The following is a 20,926-nucleotide window of genomic DNA, read 5'->3' on the forward strand; positions in this document are numbered from 1 at the left end:
CAAACTTTGAACTGAGATCAGCCATATTTTGGAAATCTTTTACAACTTCTAGCAACTGCGTATTACATGACCTGTTTTTTCAAAAACCATGCTGTGATGGATGCCATTGTTTATTTTGGTTGAAGTAATCCTGTATCCAATATACAATAATCTTTTCAAGAACTCTAAAAAAAATTGAGGTGTTTGAAATTGGATGATAATTTCCAAATTGGGATTTAGATCCTCCTTTGTGGAGTGGGTTTACAACCGTTTTTTTTTTTCCACGCTGCAGGACATTTACCACTCAGTAGACAGTAATTAAATAAAAACGCAAGAGGTTCAGCTTAACACGTGGCTGTCTTCTGAAGAAAAGGGTTAGAAATACCATCTATATCTGGAACTTTAATAATGGAAAGGTCACGGAGAATTTTTAAAACCTGCTCTGAAGAAATGTCAGAGTCATTGAAGGGCACATTGTCTGCTGAAACAAATTCGGTAAAATGGGGTGGACTGCATGCATGGACATAATCTGGATTTCCAAAAACTGACAAAAATACTTGATTTAACACATCAGCCTTCTTCTGATCATCACTTATTAATTCACTTGTAGTTGGGTCATCAAAAATGTACAATGTTGCTTGTGTTTCTTTTCATTTATATGTTCTCTGGAGGAGCAGCATCCTGGTTTGACTTTGTCGAATGATTGAGATAGGAAATAATCATACTGTCTTTTTTTTTCCTACATATAAAATTAGGTGATACACAAATTATTTACTCAGACAAGATGGATGGGTCACATAGGCAGGGAATAGGTATTATGATGAGTAAGGAAGGTGCTAAGTCTTGTTCAGGTTAAGAAGTTATTAATAAAAGGATATTAGTTGCTCATTTTACCGCAAAACAATCCAGAATATCAGTCAGACTAGTCCGAATATCATATATGCCCCTATAGAAGATGAGAATTGACAGATGAAGATAGTAGTGACTCAGATGAATTTTACTTATTGCCAGAAGAGCAAAAAGACAGGATCCCTGGTGGAAATATGGTATTTTTATTTGGGATTTTAATCCCTAAGTTCGTAGAAATAAAGATAGATGGTATCCTAGCCTGGGTAAATTTGTTGCAGTTGGAAAGAAATTAGTAGCAGTTATAGAGTTCTACAGGTATAATAATGTAGTAATAAACAATACAGTAAGTGGGATGTAAAATGGTCCACAAGTTAATATGTTATTCCTATGATGGTAGAAATGCTAATCTTTTTTATTATGTTGTTGTGAACCAGAGACTAGCAGGATTAATACCAGATACTGGGGTGTATAGGAATGCTGTTATTGATGATGTTTGATTATTGATGTCTTGGGCTAATTTAAAGCTAGAATGCTAGGAATACTAGTGAAAATAATTCAAGTCTAGTAGAGAGGAGGTGGGGCTCCTACAAAAAATATTGGAGAAATAGCCTATGAAAAAGAAGAGGGGTGTAGGATAGTGGAAAAAGCATTAAAACATGAACTAAGGAGTTGTGAAGTGGAGACAATGAATAAAGTTACTGAAGATCTCGAAAATGCAGTCAGATGAAGGGTTGTTACTAGCTAAAATGTTTGGGGGGGGCAAGGGATTTTACCAAATGGCTGGTCATTGTACCAACTGTTTTTGTTTTGTCTTTTTTTGTCAATAATTAGAAAACCCCTATGCCTTCCCAAGGCCTGAACAAAATTTGCACTTTACTGAAAAAATACAAATGAATGTGCGTTGTCAGTTTAATATGCATATACTGATATTTAGTAATCAAAATGTTAAAATTATTTAATTTATTAAAGTTTTAAGAGTAAAAACATTTGTATTTTTTTCAGCAAAGTGTAAATTATGTTCTGGCAATGGGAAGCCCTAGGGGTTTTGCGCCCAACTTATGTTTATTTCTGCTTGTTTTGAGTTTGACTCGGTTATTTATTGTAATTTCTGTTCGTTTTGGGTTTCTTTTATTTATTGATCGTGATTTGTAGTAGTTTCGCACTTAATAACTTATATGATTTTATTTTTGCTCAGGTATTGTGAAATTTATTTTATCACTTTTCATTGAGAAGCTTATTTTGTGGGAAAAGTTTTTCTAATTCACGTCAATTCGTTTTGTAACGAAACTGTTTTTTTGTCAGGGACACACAAAACTGTACTTTTAACCTGATCGTTTTTTAAAACTATATAGTTTGGCCTGCTGTTTGCATGCTTGAGACAAATTTTCAGCAATTTATAACAACATACACCGTTTTAAAAATCTGGACGCAAATAGTACTGTATAACTTAGTTTCATACCTCTTCTATTGACCTGAAATGGAAAACTTGATACCATTCGCAAAAAAATCTGTTTACTTTCTTTGATAGCTTTGATACACTTACAATATTTTGATTTGGTTAAATTTTAAGAGCAGAAGTAGCCTCAAAAGTTTGAACATAATACCCTCAGTCGTTCTTGGGATACTGCTGAGATACCTTGTTGGGAATAAGCATTATCACAGTGAATTTTGATTTAATCTTAAGGCAACATTTAGTTTTTAAACATAATGGGCAAATGGGAAGGTGGGAGTGGAAGGGGGATTAGTCGCCCTCCAATCACTTTCGCCTATTAAAAAGGGCATCAGCCCTTTCTATTTTCAATCGAATTTTCAAAACTCCTTCAATACAAAGTGCCCTGGTCTAAACAACAAAAAATATTTCTAATCACTTTCGACTATTAAAAAGGGCACTAGCCCTTTGAATTTTAAATTAAATGAGGCCTTTTCTGAAGTTTCTATGACAATGTCTTCTATAAAAACCTTATATGCCCCTAGGGCATAACTTAAAATCCTTGCCCTGAGGGGTGCGGCGGAGTATCATCCTCAAAAACATATTTTCTATCTGTAAATCAACTATGCTGAACAAAATGGCTATCTCAAAATTTGTATCGGATGTGTTTGGGGGGGGGGGAATGATGGGCGTGGGGTGGGGGGGCTAGTTGCCCTCCAATCACTTTCGACTATTAAAAAGGGCACTAGCCCTTTGAATTTCCAATCAAATGACCTTTTTTTGAAGTTTCTATGACAACGCCTTCTATAAAAAGTTTATATGCCCCCTGGGCATGTCTTAAAACCCAGAGGGTTGTGGGAGAGTGTCCTCCTCAAAAATATATTTTCTCTCTGGAAACCAACTACACTGAACAAAATGGCTATCTCAAAATTTTGATTGGATGTGTTTGGGGGAATGATGGGCGTGGGGAGGGGCTAGTTGCCCTCCAATTACTTTCGACTATTAAAAAGGGCATTAGCCCTTTGAATTTCCAATCGAATTAGCCTTTTTGAAGTTTCTAGGACAACGCCTTCTATAAGAACCCTTATATGCCCCCAAGGCATAACTTAAAACCCTTGCCCTGAGGGTTGTGGGGGAGTGTCCTTCTCAAAAACATATTTTATATCTGAAAATCAACTCGCCTACGCTGAACAACATGGCTGTTAGAATATTGGTTTGCGATGTGAGGGGTCGAAGGATGGACGTGGGGGGGGGCTTGTGGACTTTCAACTATATTCGTATATTGAAATAGTAACATTACTTTTGCATTTCAAAATATATAACGCCGTTTTGAGCGTTCTGGGATCACATCATCCATAAGAACCTTATATACCCCAGGTTATAACTTAAAACCATTGCCCTGAGGGTTTTTGGGGAGTGTCCTCCTCAAAAATGTATTTTCTATCTGGAAATCAACTACGCTGAACAAAATGGCTATCTCAAAATTTTAATTGGATGTGTTTAGGAGAATGATGGATGTTGGGGAGGGGCTAATTCCCTTCCAATCACTTTTGACTATTAAGAAGGGAACTAGCCCTTTAAGTTTCCCATCCAATGAGCCTGTTTTGAAGTATCTACGACAACGCCTACTTATAAAAAACTTGTCTGCCCCCAGGGCATAACTTAAAACCATTGCCCTGAGGGTTGTGGGGGAATGTCCTCCTAAAAAACATATTTTCTATCTGCAAATCAACTAGCCTACGCTGACCAAAATGGTTATCTCAAAATTCTGATTGGATGTGTTTGGGGAATGATGGGCGTGGGGGGCTAGTTGCCCTCCAATCACTTTCGACTATTAAAAAGGGCACTATCCCTTTGAATTCCCAATCGAATGAGCCTGTTTTGAAGTTTCTACAACAACGCCTTCTATAAAAAACCTTATATGCCCCCAGGGCATAACTTCAAACCTTTGCCCTGAGGGTTTTGGGGGAGTGTCCTCCTCAAAAACATATTTTCTATCTGTAAATCAACTATGCTGAACAAAACGGCTATCTCAAAATTTTTATCGGATGTGTTGGGGGGAATGATGGACGTGGGGGGGGCTAGTTGCCCTCCAATCACTTTCGACTATTAAAAGGGCACTAGCCCTTTGAATTTCCAATCAAATGACCTTTTTTGAAGTTTCTATGACAACGCCTTCTATAAAAAGTTTATATGCCCCCTGGGCATAACTTAAAACCCAGAGGGTTGTGGGAGAGTGTCCTCCTCAAAAACATATTTTCTCTCTGGAAAACAACTACACTGAACAACATGGCTATCTAAAAATTTTGATTGGATTTGTTGGGGGGACGGATGGGCGTGGGGGGGGGGCAAGTTGCCCTCCAATCACTTTCGACGATTAAAAAGGGCACTAGCCCTTTCAATTTCCAATTGAATTAGCCTTTTTCGAAGTTTCTACGACAACGCCTTCTATAAGAAACCTTATATGCCCCCAGGACTTAACTTAAAACCCTTGACCTGTCGGTGATGGGGGAGTTTCCTTCTAAAATCATATTTTCTATCTGGAATTCAACTAGCCCACGCTGGACAGAATGGCTATCTCAAAATTTTGATTGGATGTGTTTGGGTGAATGATGGATGTGGGGGGGGGGGCTAGTTGCCCTCCAATCACTTTCAACTATTAAAAAGGGCACTAGCCCTTTGAATTTCCAATCAAATGAGCCCCTTTTGAAGTTTCTAGGACAACGCCTTCTATAAAAACCTTACATAACCCAGGTAATAACTTAAAACCATTGCCCTGAGGGTTGTTGGGGAGTGTCCTCCTCAAAAATGTATTTTCTATCTGGAAATTAACTACGCTGAACAAAATGGCTATCTCGAAATTTTAATTGGATGTGTTTAGGAGAATGATGGATGTGGGGGAGGGGCTAAGTCCCTTCCAATCACTTTTGACTATTAAGAAGGGAACTAGCCCTTTAAGTTTCCCATCGAATGAGCCTGTTTTGAAGTTTCTACGACAACGCCTACTTATAAAAACCTTATATGCCCCCAGGGCATAACTTAAAACCCTTGCCCTGAGGGTTTTGGGGGAGTTTCCTCCTCAAAAACATATTTTCTATCTGGAAATCAACTAGCCTATGCTGAACAAAATGTGTATCTCAAAATTCTGATTACCTATGTTTAGGGAAATAATGGGCGTGGGGGCCAGTTACCCTCCAATCACTTTCAACTATTAAGAAGGGCAGTATCCCTTTAAATTCCCAATCTATAGAACCTTTTTTAAATTCTCTACCGGAATACCTTCACTTAAATCCTTTGCCCGGGGGATTTTGTCCGAGTGTCCGCCTCAAAAAACATATTTTCTCTTAGGAAATCTACTACGCTGAACAAAATAGCCATCTCAATATCTTTATGGGATGTGTTAGGGGGAATGATGGGCGTGGGGGGGGGCTAGTTGCCCTTCAATTACTTTTTTATATTAAAAAGGGCACTATCCCTTTGAATTCCTAATCGAATATGCCTGTTTTGAAGTTTCTACGACAACGCCTTCTATAAAAACCTTATATGCCCCCATGGCATAACTTAAAACCTTTGCCCCAAGGGTTGTCGGGGAGTGTCCTCCTCAAAAATATATTTTCTATCTGGAGATCAACTACGCTGAACAAAATGGTTATTTCACAATTTTGATTGGAGGTGTGGGGGGGACTGATGGGCGTGGGGGGGGGGCTAGTTGCCCTCCAATCACTTTAGACTATTAAAAAGAGCACTAGCCCTTTGAATTTCCAATCGAATCAGCCTGTTTTGAAGTTTCTACGACAACGCCTTCTATAAAAAAAAAACCTTATATGCCCCCAGGGCATAACTTAAAACCCTTGCCCCAAGGGTTGAGGGGGAGTGTCCTCCTCAAAAAGATATTTTCTATTTCAAAACCAGCTATGCTGACAAAATGCCTATCTCAAAATTTTGATTGGATGTGTTTGGGGGAATGATGGGCATGAAGGGGGGAGGGGGCTAGTTGCCCTCCAATCACTTTCGACTATCAAAAAGGGCACTAGCCCTTTGAATCTCCAATCGAATGAGCCTGTTTTGAAGTTTCTACGACATCGCCTTCTATAAAAGCCTTATATGCCCCCAGGGCATAACAAACCCTTGCCCTGAGGGTTGTGGGGGAGTGTCCTCCTCAAAAACCTATTTTCTATTTGGAAATCAACTACGTTGAACAAAATGGCTATATCACAATTTTAATTGCAGGTGTTTGGGGGGAAAATGGGTGTGGGGGGGGGGGTAGATGCCCTCCAATCCCTTTCGACTATTAAAAAGGGCACTAACCCTTTGAATTTCCAATCGAATGAGCCTTTTTTGAAGTTTCTACGACAATGCCTTCTATAAAAACCTCATATGCCCCCAGGGCATAACTGAAAACCCTTGCCCTGAGGGTTTTGGGGGTGTGTCCTCCTCAAAAACACATTTTCTATGTTGAAATCAACTACGCTGAACAAAATGGCTATCTCAAAAGTTTGATTGGATGTGTTTCGGGGAATGAAGGGCGTGGGGGGGGGCTAGTTGCCCTTCAGTCACTTTCGACTAAAAAAAAGGGCACTAGCCCTTTGAATTTCCAATCAAATGAGCCTGTTTTGAAGTTTCTATGACAATGACTTCAATAAAAACCTTATATGCCCCCAGGGCGTAACTTAAAACCCTTGACCTGATGATTGTGGGGGAGTGTCCTCCCCAAAAACATATTTTGTATCTGGAAATCAACTACGCTGAACAAAATGGCTATCTCACAATTTGGATTGGATGTGTTTGGGGGAATGAAGGGCGTGGGGGGGGGGCTAGTTGCCCTTCAGTCACTTTCGACTAAAAAAAGGGCACTAGCCCTTTGAATTTCCAATCGAATGAGCCTGTTTTGAAGTTTCTATGACAATGCCTTCAATAAAAACCTTATATGCCCCCAGGGCGTAACTTAAAACCTCTGCCCTGAGGGTTGTGGGGTGTCCTCCTCAAAAACACAATTTCTATGTGAAAATTAACTACGCTGAACAAAATGGCTATCTCAAAATTTTGATTGGATGTGTTAGGGGGAATGATTGGCGTGAGGGGGGGGGGGCTAGTTTCCCTCCAATCACTTTCGACTATTAAAAAGGGGACTAGCCACTCCAATTTCCAATCGAATGAGCCCTTTCGAAGTTTCTACGACAACTCCTTTGATACGCAGTGCCCGGGTATGGAGAAAAAAAAACACATTGTGCCCACATCGTTCTTTACTTAGACAGCGCTAGCGCGCTGCCTATGATTATGTTTTTGAATTTTGATCTTGAAGCACAAGAAGACATTATTGGATGATAAATTTCAAGAATTTCTTTTTCTTTTAATGGAAAATACTGTTAGTTGTGAGATTTGTTTATCTTTCATGCTTATTTTTCTTTCAGCCTGTCACTAGAAGGCAATGCATATAAAATAATTGATGACAGCTTTGGTACCCTTAAAAAAATATGGGACCAGTTGGGGATGGACGAAGAAAACATTTCACTGCGTAACAAGACAGTCTTGACTCATTTACAGGTAAAATAAATTTAGTGATTTCTTTTAGAGAATTATTTAATACGAAATGTTTTTGGTACTTTCTGATTTTCTCTCTTTACCTTTTGTGAAACTTATTTCACTGTTATTTCACTTTTTTTTTGCAATGTATAAATGCAACGGCTCTATTTTAGTGATAAGTTCCTTTACAGATTTTCATGCACTATAGGGTATAGTTTAGTGACAGAAACTTCAAGTGACAGGTGTCCTCGTACCCCCTTAGTTTTATTGAGTGTTGGGAATATAAAAAAACATTTTTAGGTCACTGTTTTCTTCATTTTTTAGGGAATAGGGTGGGGGGGGGGTAACCAATCTCATAGGGAATCTACTTTTGTTGTAGATTTTTGCTGATAATATGCCTAGATACATTTATGAAAACCAGCTTTTGTGAGTGTAAGCCTTACAGAAATAACTATGTCTACCAACTATACACATTTCTGTGATTTGTAAATGATTCATCTTTTTAATGAGTCCCCCCTCTTTTCTTGTAAATAAGCCTACAATTGACGTGTAAAAATAGAAAGGCAAATAATTTCAAAGAAGGAGAAGTAGAAGGAGTTGCCATTTAATATCTCCTTTTGCCTTAATCTAGCTGATACTTGTAATATGTACAGAAAAAGTTGGTGTCCCAGGGAAAAGAAAATTTAGCAAAATTAAAGACTGTCTATGTATTGCACAACTTTTATGGAAAATTGACTACATATTACAAATAACTTAAATGAAGTTCTTCTTATTACATCACAGTGGAACATGGCTAATTGAATCTCGTCCATAGTTGAAATAAGTTCCTATTCCATAGCTTTAATTACCTATTATCAAGGCCTTATCCAGGGAGAGGTTAAGGATTTTGAACCCTCCCCCACTCCCTGGAATGTTTGTCCAGCTCGTAAAAACGTAAAAAATTAATTTAAACAAATTTTTGATGCGTTTCTTAAAAAAATTTGTAACTCCCTCCCCCCCCCCTGAAACAAAATTCCGGATATGACCCTCCCTGTTAATAGCCTAGTGTTTCTTGAGCTGTTCTAATACAATTAAACTTTGTGTGGTCACCTCCATGATTGATAACATCAATAAAATCAGCTACTTGATAAAGGATTTGTGGCAGAACCTGTGCAAGTAGTATTTGGAGAAAGCAAAGCAGTAAACAAAAACTTGAAAAGCAAGAACATTGTTTGGAAAACCCCTACAAATATTGAACTTTTTTGGGGAAGAAGTATGACCCAGCTCTTCTTGCTTTATTTACGTGCCTGATCCGAAGCCATTAGCACTTTTTATGTTTCTTTTTTGTGTCAATGTGATCTATCATATTTTGTTTCAAATTTGCATTCTTGAAAATTCCAGTATCAAACTAATTTTTTTTTTTTTTTTTTTTTGTCATATAGCATTAATCACTTTATACTTGTGTTTGTTGTTCTATTGGGAGTTTTCCCTTGTGGGCGATCTTATGTTGTACTCAATGTACTGTTTAATTTCCAATATATTTGCCAGTCTCAAATACCTTATTTTCCTTAGAATATGCTTCAGGAAATGGTCAAAGAAGAGGAAGTTTATAAAGAAAGCATCATAAAGAAGATTGAAAAGAAGGCTAAACAGTACATGGAAGTTTGTACAGTAAGTTTTTCACTTTTTATTTTTATGTTATGGGTAGTCTGGTGTTCTTATGAGAAGCATTGTTAGGCCTTATGAGAGGCATTGTTGCCTCTTGATCAAGCAACTTCAGTTTGTTTGAGCCGGGAAATGGGGGGGGGGATAGTTAATTTTACTCCGGGCACCACCAACCCTAGAAACGACCCTGATATATGTTCATGCTGTTCCTGGTAGTAGTGGGCATCAAGTTGAAAAAAATGAACAATTTAAGGAATGGTAGATTTCTTTGAAGCTGTAGTTTTCTTTCAGAGTCAACCTATTGTTAATGCTTTTTCTTTTCTTTTTTTGTAAAGACAAAAAATATTGTCAAATTCAGCTGATCAGTTTCGCTTTATTTTTACGATTCAATGTGAAAACGCTGGCAAAAGTTTGGTGCTGCCCTAAAAGTTTTATAATTTGAAAAAACCAGAAGAAATTTTTTTGAAAATCGTGGTTTTCAAGAAATTAGAGGTACTAACTACTGGTATTTGTTGCGAGGCACATGCTGTTCAGCCCAACTTGGCACCGAGGATATAATGGACCATATTCTGCCACTGACTTCAGTCTTCTGTTTGGGGGCGGATGATTTCCAACCACGATTTATAATTGCGTCTGTACTTCCTGAAATTCCCAAATGCTCGAGGTCTTTCTTCATTGTGGCCAATGGAGGACAAAAAAAGCGTTTTATATTCGTATCCTTGGTAATTTGATATTTTCATATGCACAGCCAGTTTGGAACTATCTCTAATACCTATGTATTTGGGAAGTGTTTTAAGTTAAGGGGGAACAAAATAAGGAAATTAGCAGTGGTCAAATATCCAGAAATTGCATTTTGGAATGGGCTGAATCTAGATACGACTGATTTCAAATACGCATTTAGTTAAGCTCATAGGCACCTTTAAACCTATTATTTCTTTACACTTTGTTTTATTTATTTTAAGTAATATATCATGTACAAGACTAATTGCATGATTTTGTTTGAAGAATATACTGGAGACTGCTGATCCTTCTTCGTGCAGCCTGGAAAGAGGGAAAAAGAAAACAAGTTTTAATACAAGACCAATCCAATCTTACCGTTTTCCAACAATAGCCCTGTCAAATGTTCGACCTCTCAACAACAAGGAAAGAAAATATGCAATATTTTCAAAAAATATCTGCAGCAAAATATGCTGCAAAGAAAATATTCCTCATAGGATTCTAGATGTCGCAGTACCAAAGGACCATGACATCGAAGTTTCGTGGCTGTGGGCACGACCAAAAGGCCTACCTCGGCAAGTGTCGTCATTGATATTCGCCACGGTACATTTCCCACCAAGAGGACCATATCGGCGACAATTAGTGGAATACCTCAAACAAAGTTGCGACTTCATCAGAACAAATATCCATATGCAGGAATCTTTCTTTGTGGAGCTTCAACGACCTCAAGCCAAACTGGATCAAAAGCTCTACAGCCCTGCATCAAATAGTTGAAGTGAAAACACGGCGAGAAAACACCCTTGACTTGATCCTCACTACACTTGATCCTTCGGCGGAAGCACCACTCTCAACCAGTGATCATGCAACAGTTATATTACGGCCAAAGTCAACAATGAAACCTACTAAACCAACCCAGTTCACCTACCGTCGGCTTACAGAAGGAGGTATAATTGGCTACAGAGAATGGCTCAACTCAATATGCTGGTTCCGCCTTTTCGGAAAAAAAGACGCAAACAGGATAGGATAAACGATTTTATTTTCAAACGCTTTAAAAACGGTCATGCCGATCAGCGGCAGTTTTTGTCATAATAAGACACTAAACATATAAAACATATAAAAATCACAGCCACAGCAATCGTCATGCAAAAATATACATTGATTCGAAATATCACAGATTCAAACTAAACAGAGTCACGTTTAAAAATAATAATAACTGAAGAAAATAAAAATATACAATTATTGATAAGTGGGTGCAAAATTAAAAATCTTGACGAACGAGGGAATAAAACTACTTGCGTACCGCATATGCCGCGCTGGTACCGGCTGAATTTTTGGTACCGGTTGAGCTACATTTCGCGGGAGCCTTGTGCGCGAAGGGAGATGCTCAGGGGGGAGGATTCCACGAAGCCGCGGATTTTCCAAAATATCGACACCAAATTTAAAACACAATTCATCACGGCGTGTCGATGGAGTTTTAAGCGAAAATTGTTTCAAAAGGAAGTTATAAGGGACTTTGGGAGATTTTGACACTATCACAAGAGCTCGGTACTGGATCCTTTCCAGGCGGTCTTTTTGGTCCGAAGTCAGGCCGTAATGCCAAACGGAATTCTACCAGCGGTCTGACAAATGTAAGTAAAATATGCAATAGGGGGGGGGTTAGAACACCATGACGAGCAAGGAGTTGTAAAGAAAGGATATTCAGGTTTGCCCGTTTGATCATCTCCTGTGTCTGTTTTTCCCACTTCAGTTCATGTGTGAGATAGATTCCCTAGAGTTTGATATCCTTGATGCCTGAAACATTCTGTAAAGCAAGGGATAAACTGTCCCTTAGAAAAGAGAAAGTTAATATGAACGATTTTTCATGATTGACGATCATTTTGCCCTCCTCAGCTTGACGTGATAAACTTGCCATTATTTTGTCTGCCTCACTTGAAACACTTTTTTCACCCAGCTCCAGTATGGATAGATCATCAACGAATTGAAAGCGATCCGACTCATCATTTGCCAACTCAATAACCATAACCAAAAAAAGTAGAGAGTCCAAAATTGTTCCCTGGGGAACAGCATGACTGAACAAGCAATTCTCTATGAACAAACAATTTGAGAGTACGAACGATTCTTCCCTGAAAAGCGAGTTACAATTAGGGCATAGAATAAATCTTGGGTTACTCCGATACTTAGAGCAGCAATGGTAGAGCGAGACATGCCTTATGAGACAAAGCCACACTCTGACGAATATAAACGGAAGAGAAACATAGTAGTTAGACTACTAAAGCAAGCTAGACGTCTGTATGGACACCCAATTTTTGCTAAGTTGTCAACCAGTGACCCAAGAAAGTTCCACACAACTGTACGGAAACTAATAGGACAGCAGGAGTCTAAATCCATCCTGAGGGACCAGCAAGGAGAGAATATAACCGTAGAAGCAATTAATCCACACTTTACAAACATTTGCCTCCAACAGTCTCCTCTCAAGATTATACCCCAGAATGGTCCAATCGAAACCATCCCTATTATTACAGTTTCCCAGGTCTAAGGAAAACTTGAAAACCTAGACATTAGGAAAGCCTTGTACCCTGGTGAAATTTATATAAGATTGATGCATGCATTTTCCCCCTACTGCCTACACCATTGGCTATGGTCTATAACCAGTGCCTAATGGAAGGCGTTTTCCCAGAAAAGTTCAAAAAGGTATTTATCACACCAATTTCAAAGAAAAGATTACCATCCTCACCATCCGATCTCAGGCCAATCTCAAAGACGCACATCATTTCAAAAGTCTTCGAAGATTTTATTTTACAGTGGCTGCTAACAGAATTAGAACACAAAATCGATCCTATGCAGTTCGGTTTTCGTCGAGGACACAGCACAACTCACTATCTGGTCAGATTACTTCATGATCTACTAGAACACCTAAAAAATACTGAGGCCCTTGCTGAAATAATCATTTCTGATTTCGTGAAAGCTTTCGATCTGCTTGATCATGATAATGTAATCAACGAAGCCTGTGCCCTGGAAGTCTCGCAGTTTCTCTTATGTACCGTTGCAAGTTTCCTTTCTTTTCGTCAACAGTGCGTACAACTCGAAAATGGGGAAATATACGACTTCCAAGACATCACGTGTGGAACTATCCAAGGAAGCAAGTTAAGTCCGATCCTATTTGTTATAGTCATTAACCGACTGATGAGGCAACACAAACAGAGGTATAAATTTGCAGATGATCTTTCGCTAAGCCTGCTGCAATTTCTGCCACAAACACCCAATCAGCTCATAGCCATCAGAGCTTCAGCATCAAGCTGATCAAGTGAAGCTCCAGATAAGCCTCGAGAAAAGCTGTGTAATGCATGTCAACTTCCTGAAGAAGAAGAAGAAGAGACATAAATGAATCTGCACCTCTCCGAACAAAGAAATCAGTAAAAATACTTGGTATCACATTAAGTGATGATTAAGTGAGTTTGGAGATCACAGCAAAGGTAGCTGGTTTTCTAAAATCCTTTGCAAATCTAAGAAGGTTTGGAATGACAGAGCAACTCCTTCTTTCGTGCTATAAAACCTATGTAATGCCCGTAATGATGTACGGCTGTCCTGCCTGGCACTTATTTTGCAGAGAGTCTGCAAAATAATTCTTGTGCCGAATTATAAAAACTATGAACAAAGCTTGAGCCAACTCAAGCTCCCAACCCTGGAGGAAAGGAGGCATGAAATGCTGATGAAGTTTGGAGCTGACATCCGGAAGTCCTCAAGACACCGAGATATCCTTCCTCCGTTTACTTCACAGACCCATGCACAGAAAACAAGGTTGGCAACTCTGAAAGAGGAAAAAAACTGTTGGAGTGCCCGCCTACACACTCGGCAACAAGAAATCTAAAATCGTTTGTGCCCTACTACGTCAGATGTTATAACAATAGTGTCATGATGTAGAGGTGATGGTTCATCATTTGTATTTTTCTTGGTGCTGTGTCTTTTTGTGCTTTAATTGATGATACCCATGTTATTGCAGTGTGATAAAGGGAACGAATAAAGATTATTATTATTATAGTTTGTCCTCATTTGAAGACACAACTCGTTAATTCGATTTCTGTTTAAAAGAAAAATTATATAGTAAAATTGACTTAATAATTAACAATTCGTAATTAATGTCATCCATGACGTTTCTTTCTCTTTTTATCTTGCATATTTTGAAGTCTCAATTTCCCTCCATATGTCTCTTCTTTAAAAAAAAAAATAAACTGTAGATGCCAATAAGCCCCAAATTACGCCTTCAATGAAAATAAGAAGAAAAATGTGAGCAATTAAATTGATGGGGTTTTTTTTTTCACCAATAAATGGTAGCATATAGATCTTCAGAAAACAGAATAGTGCAGCTGTCGAAAAAAAGACAGATCTATAATAATATACAGATATGTTATGTAATTATATACCGATACATAATTATTACTCGCAAAAAAGGTGACTTTTTAGCTACGGAAAATGCCACTTTCTGGGGTTTTGTGGCTTCCTTCTAGGTTTGCTCATTATGGGTGGTAGCTCGGGCCTTAGTCTGCTGCAAGTTTTGCTTTTTTTTATTTGTCATGACCTTATAGTAAGTCTGTTTTTATTGAGATCCAAAGACCTCTATTCAAAGAAGAAGAAAAGATTATCATGAGCGATTAAGATGACTCATTCTCTTCGCAGTCTTTCATATTCCTTGAACCTTCCAGACTTCGAATCCTTTCCCTTCAGTTTTAGTTTTCAGTTTTTTCAGTTTTATAATAGTCTCCACTTCTCTTTTGTTCTAAATCATGATTGTAAAAAAGAATTATATTGCAGGAGCTGGGGAGGGAGGTTGAAACATCCGAAGAATCCTGGAGTATATTAGCAGTAGAAAAATTCTTCCGAGACAAATACAGGGAAGTGTCTGAAGAGAAAAATAAAATTATGAATGCTGTCAGGCGTGACAAAGAACAGGTAAGTTTTCAGTTTAATCTTTTTTATATTCTAAAAAATGTTAGGTTGGACTGGGGATTCTCAAGCAGAGCTTTATTCGCCTCAGTGCTACCAGAAAGAGTTTCGATTCCTCGGCGATCACAAGCTCTCTTGCTGCTACCAGAAAGATTTTTATCTTGGTTAGTTTTCAAACCAAGACCCCCCCCCTCCTCGGTACTTCAAGAAAGAGTGTTTTGAAAGACTGGAAAACAGACTTTTTAGCTTGTCAGAAATTCCTGGGTTGATCATACAAACTTAGGTTAAAAATAATTTCTGAGACTATACTGGATAATCATGACCAAACGAAAAAATTGCAAAGAAGAGAGAAACTAGGACAATAACAGCCAGTGAAAAATAGAAGAAAAACTATGTAAATATTTTGGTCGAGACCTCCGCTCAACCGTCTCCAGTGCAGAATAACAAAATACAGATAAAGATTCAAAGGACAATAGAAAAACCGAACCTCAAAACAAACACTGATAACTAAAAAAGGACCCTTTCCAAGGAACAATGAAAGGGTAATTGAAAAAAGGTAGAAAAGAATGCATCGACTCCACAACCCCCAACAGATATCATCCCCTCGGTGGGTGATAAGAAACTTCACGGTTCTACCTTATATATTGAGTGACAAACTGAGAAGAATCCTAAGAAAAACATAACCTTATTGTCACTTTTAAAAATGAAATACAATACTAAGCTTTTTCAAGAGCGGCAAAGATAAAACCAGCCTCATTCTGAGCAGTGGTGATTATAGAATTCCCTGTTCTTGTGGCCCTTTTTCCCTGTAGAATTCCCTGTTTCTATGTTGGGAGAGCCCAACAGCAATTGGGGGAGGGGTTATAGGAACATATGTCCTCAATCAAAAAAGCCATGGGGCTACGCCAAAGGCCTGATACTTTTGATTCTGCCTTGGCTCAACACATTTAAACAAACCCACATCATTTTATTTTATTTGATAATACCTCCATTGTTGCCCTTCTTATAGGTCTCATGCAAGTTTTCAGGGAGGTAGTTGAAATAAAGAAGCCAATTCACCTAAAGGTTGCCCCAAATAGAGACACTGGCATGGGCGCCCAATCCAGGGGGGGGGGCAAACCTCGTCTAATTGGCACTTTTAGTGCTATAATATAGAAATCTCAGAACAAAAACATAAAAACTAAGGCAGCATCATTCAGCCAGGGGGGGGGGCAAATGCCCCCCCCCTTATGGGTGCCCATGGACACTGGACAAACTTTGCTAAGTCAGATTTATAATGAACTTATTAATTCTGATCGTTTTTATATCTATCCACAACATTATATTTCGCAACCTAATAGAATCTCTAATAATACCCTTCCTGGTAAGCGAGTAGCTTTTAAAAATGTTTTACCGAAGTATTTGCATAATTTTCCTTCCACTTTTGACTGACTGTTATTGTCCTCGTTTCTCCCTTTTTGCGATTATTTCGTTTTGTCAAATTTTGGTTAAAATTATTTTCTACTGTGACAAAAGTAGTGTATTATTTTGACGTGTTTGTATATTTTAAAAGGCAAAAGATAAACATGATGTGAGTAGAGGCTAGAGCTATTTTAACCTTGATAAGAGACTCGTGGTGAATCCGTATCGAAAGCTGTCACTTGCCAATCTCGAATCTTCTTAGAAGAAAAATCGCTTAGATAGTTTTTCAAAATGTTATTCAGTCAAAACTTTATTGAATCTTCTTCTTTGAAAAAGAAAAAATCGGTTTGATAATTTTTCAGAAATTATACAGAATCTTATTTGAGAAATTCAATTGATAAGGGTAAAATTAATAATTTTTTGGCCTGACAATTAACAACAGACCATTCGTAGTTGCTAATCGTGTTGTTTTTCGTTGACAGGAAGAAGATCTGGCTAGGAAGCTTGGTGAAGCTTCAATCCTGATGTCACTCAGCACAATACCCTCTGCTGAAGATATAGACAGCCTAAAAAGTCGCATCGAATATCTCCGAGTCGAGCTTGTGAATAGGACGGAAAATTTTCAAGAGAAACGACGGGACATCAAGATTTTCATGGACGTTCTGCAAACTAAACCAACCATTGAATTTGAAAAGCTCGTAGTTAGTGAAGAAATTCCATCTTTCCCGCTCTCGATAGACACCATGCATAAGGTGGAGGTGAGTCACAAATAATTGAAAATTGACGCTCTTGTGAACGGTATGGCTTACGTCCCTTCAGAGATAAGATTAAGGTTTTATTATTTCTGCCAAAAAATGTACAATACTTTTAATCATCAAAAAAAAGAAAACAAGACCTTGAAATTTTTTCAATTTCATGTGTCTAAAGTGTCCATAGTAGGATACTAGCTGGATAGACTCAATGGCTTAGAAAGGAAAATACCAATTCGCCTCCCACCATTGTGTAAAGGTTTAACTGACTTGTCGAAATTGCCAAAAGACCAAAATTTCATGGACACATGAAGCTATTGAGTTTCAGAGGTAAATAGTTTTTTACTATTCATAATTATTTATAAAATATAATTATTCGTTCATAACAGCATTATCAATATGTATCTATTTTTTTTTTTTTTTTTTTTTTTTTTTAGCTGTTCTTTTTTCTATTCTTTTTTCTTTTTTTCTTTTTTTCTTTTTTTCTTTTTTTTTTAGTCCAAAAAAACGACTTCTTGTCAGTTTATAACTTAAAAAACAAGTTTTTGAACTGAAAGTAAGGAGCGACATTAACACTTAAAACGAACAGAAATTATTCCGTATATGAAAGGGGCTGTCCCCTCCTCAACGCCTCGCTCTTTACGCTAAAGTTGTTTATTGTTTTAAAAAATAAAGTTGTCAGACAGAGTCAAACTTTAGCGTAAAGACCGAGGCGTTGAGGAGGGGACAGCCCCTTTCATATACGGAATAATTTCTGTTCGTTTTAAGTTTTAATGTCGCTCCTCACTTTCAGTTAAAAAAACTTTTTTTTAGTTAATTTCTGAACGTTTTTAAATTAATGCAGCTTTGAGTTTGACTTACCGTACATGAACAAAATTCGCATATTAATTTTCCGTTTTTTGGCTAATTGGCTTCTCTAAATTTTGTTCTGACGTAACTTACGAATTAACTTACGTAACGAATTTCTATATTCGTATGTTTTTATTGCGTATAGTAGTGAGTTTGCTCCCTAGTCAATACCTCATTCTTTACGCTAAAGTACGAATTTTATTCGAATCACAAACCCCTGAATCACAAAGGACGGTTAATTAGAATAGATAGTTCTTTTGAAAGTACTAAAAGCTTTAGCGTAAAGAGCGAGGTATTGACTAGGGGGCGAACCCTCTCATATACATAATAATTTCTGTTCGTTTTAGGTTTTAATGTTGCTCCTTATTTTGAGTTGAAAAAAAAAATTGTTTTTTATTTAATCCCTTCTCACAAGGGAATATTCTCCACGGAAAGATCCTCCCTCGTAACCCCTACTCCGAACCCGACCCCTCACTAGAAAAAAATTCCTCGTGAAAACGCCTGTATACTTCCCAATAACCAACACTATATGTAAACAATGAGCAAAGTTTATAACTTGCAGCCCTTCTCCCGGGAACTGTGGGGGATTAAGTCATCCTCAAAGACATATTAAGTAGATTTTCGACTATGCTGAACAAAAAGGCTATCTCAAAAATTTTGATTGGGTGACTTCGGGAAAAAATGAGCGTGAAAGGGGCCAAGTTGTCCTCGAATTCTTTTGGTCACTTAAAAAGGACACTAGAACTTTTAATTTCCGTTCTAATGAGCCCTCTCGCGATATTCTACGACTATTGGATCGATATGATCACCCCTGGAAAAAAAAAACAAATAAATACGCATCCGTGATGTTTCTTCTGGCAAAAAATACGAAATTCCACATTTTTGCAGATAGGAGCTTGAAGCTTCTATAGTAGGGTTCTCTGATACGCTGAACCCGATGGTGTGATTTTCATTGTTCTATGATTTTTAGGGGTTGTTTCCCCCTTTTTTCGAAAATAAGGCAAATTTTCTCAGGCGCGTAACTTTGATGGGTAAGACTAAACATGATGAAACTTGTATATTTAAAATCAGCACAAAAATTTGATTCTTCTGATGTATCTATTGGTATCAAAATTCCTTTTTCTAGAGTTTCGGTTACTATTGAGCCGGGTCGCTCCTTACTTACAGTTCGTTACCACGAACTGTTTGATAAGGAAGTATTAACAAGCAATACTTATCTTATGTGTGGATAAAATTTTATTTTTATACAATTATTTTTTAAATGTTATTATTGTATGTGAATAAAAAAAAGTAGTCAAATTAACCTTAGTTTTTTTTTTTTTTTTTTTTTTTTTTTTTTTTTTTTTTTGGTTATTCCATCTTATGTGATCCGACAACTGACATGGCGTAATACTCGGGGCCTACACTACGAACTGCGAGGCCTCAAGTTCAAGTCTTGTTGAAGAAAATTAGAACTTAAATCCACGACCTCTTGCGAATAAGTCGAGGCCTTTATCAATGTTTCTCATTTTTTTTTTAGCTGTTCAGTTTAGTTTTTTTTTTATAATAAAAAAAAATATTTCGTGCCAGATTCAACAAGTAATACGTGTCTGATAATTTTATATGTGAATGAAAAAAATATGTTCAGTTTAGCCTGAGTTATTTGTCTTGTTTCGTTAGTATTACATTTTTCCAGTTATTTTTTTTAATGTGATTCGAAAAGTGACATTTAGTGTTTGCAAGGATTTCTAGAAAACAATTTCTTTACTTGTCTTCTCTTGATTTTCTTCTTTCTTTCTCTATTTCGTTTTGTTAATTTCTGGTTTTTCTAAAGACGTAGTTAAACTTTTATGCAAAAGTAGGTTGTTGTTGTCGTTGGGTTTTTTTTTTTTTTTTTTTTTTTTTTTTTTTTTTTTTTTTTTTTTACCCCTAATTGGTGTTTTTTTTAATATAAATTCATGTACAGACTATTTATAAATTCTGGCTCTTGAAAACAAATGAATTCAACTCAAGTCCATTGACTGATATTTGTTTCAAATAAGTTAGAATACACATTGATTTAAAATTATACTAAAATAAGACAATAGACGAGATAACTGGTTTTTCTAAAGACGTAGTTAAACTTTTATGCAAAAGTAGGTTGTTGTTGTCGTTGGTTTTTTTTTTTTTTTTTTTTTTTTTTTTTTTTTTTCCCTAATTGGTGTTTTTTTTTAATATAAATTCATGTACAGACTATTTATAAATTCTGGCTCTTGAAAACAAATGAATTCAACTCAAGTCCATTGATTGATATTTGTTTCAAATAAGTTAGAATACACATTGATTTAAAATTATACTAAAATAAGACAATAGACGAGATAACATGAGGCAGTAATAGCTTTAAATAAAAACCATCATTTTAAGGAATCTTCCTCTGTCTATGGAGTAGTTACTCAATGATTTGATTTGACACTTGATTAGCTCCTGAGATTTTCAAACAATCCCTTCCAATTGGGAGAAGAGGGGCAGTTGCCCCTCAAAGAAATAATAAAAATTTATCTGCATAAATTTTGAAAAATATTTTTTTTTATCTTCATTAAATCCTAGGTCAATCTTTGACCCCCTAAATATTTATGAAATGGCGCCTCTGAACATCCTCCCTTCAAATGATGTTTTTTTTTTTAGAAAATCTACGATTTATATAAAGATCGTGTGGATAGAGCCCGCACAGAATCCAGAAAAATCAAAATTGAATTGGCCACCCTAATGGATAGACTTGAGCTTGACGTTCAACAAACCTCTCACATTAAGACGCTTTTGGATACCTGTGGTGTGACGTCCGAAGATATAAAATTGGTAAATAATGATTTGATTTTTTTTTTCCATC

At 37.1% G+C, this 20,926-nt stretch overlaps 1 protein-coding gene across 1 annotated transcript in view; it reads left to right on the forward strand.

Moving 5' to 3' along the window:
- LOC148944968 (protein regulator of cytokinesis 1-like) overlaps positions 1–20,926 on the forward strand; it is a 31,124-nt gene that overhangs the window by 7,623 nt on the left and 2,575 nt on the right. The window contains exons 2-6 of the mRNA XM_089098907.1: positions 7,669–7,801; positions 9,332–9,430; positions 14,951–15,088; positions 16,966–17,241; positions 20,725–20,895. Coding sequence (XP_088955033.1) covers positions 7,669–7,801; positions 9,332–9,430; positions 14,951–15,088; positions 16,966–17,241; positions 20,725–20,895 — 817 coding nt within the window. The remainder of the gene's footprint in view (positions 1–7,668; positions 7,802–9,331; positions 9,431–14,950; positions 15,089–16,965; positions 17,242–20,724; positions 20,896–20,926) is intronic.

This window comes from Artemia sp. Qi Xiang Cuo, chromosome 13 (genome assembly GCF_049724085.1).
Source record: "Artemia sp. Qi Xiang Cuo chromosome 13, ASM4972408v1, whole genome shotgun sequence".
In the NCBI taxonomy this organism is placed as follows: Eukaryota; Metazoa; Arthropoda; class Branchiopoda; order Anostraca; family Artemiidae; genus Artemia; species Artemia sp. Qi Xiang Cuo.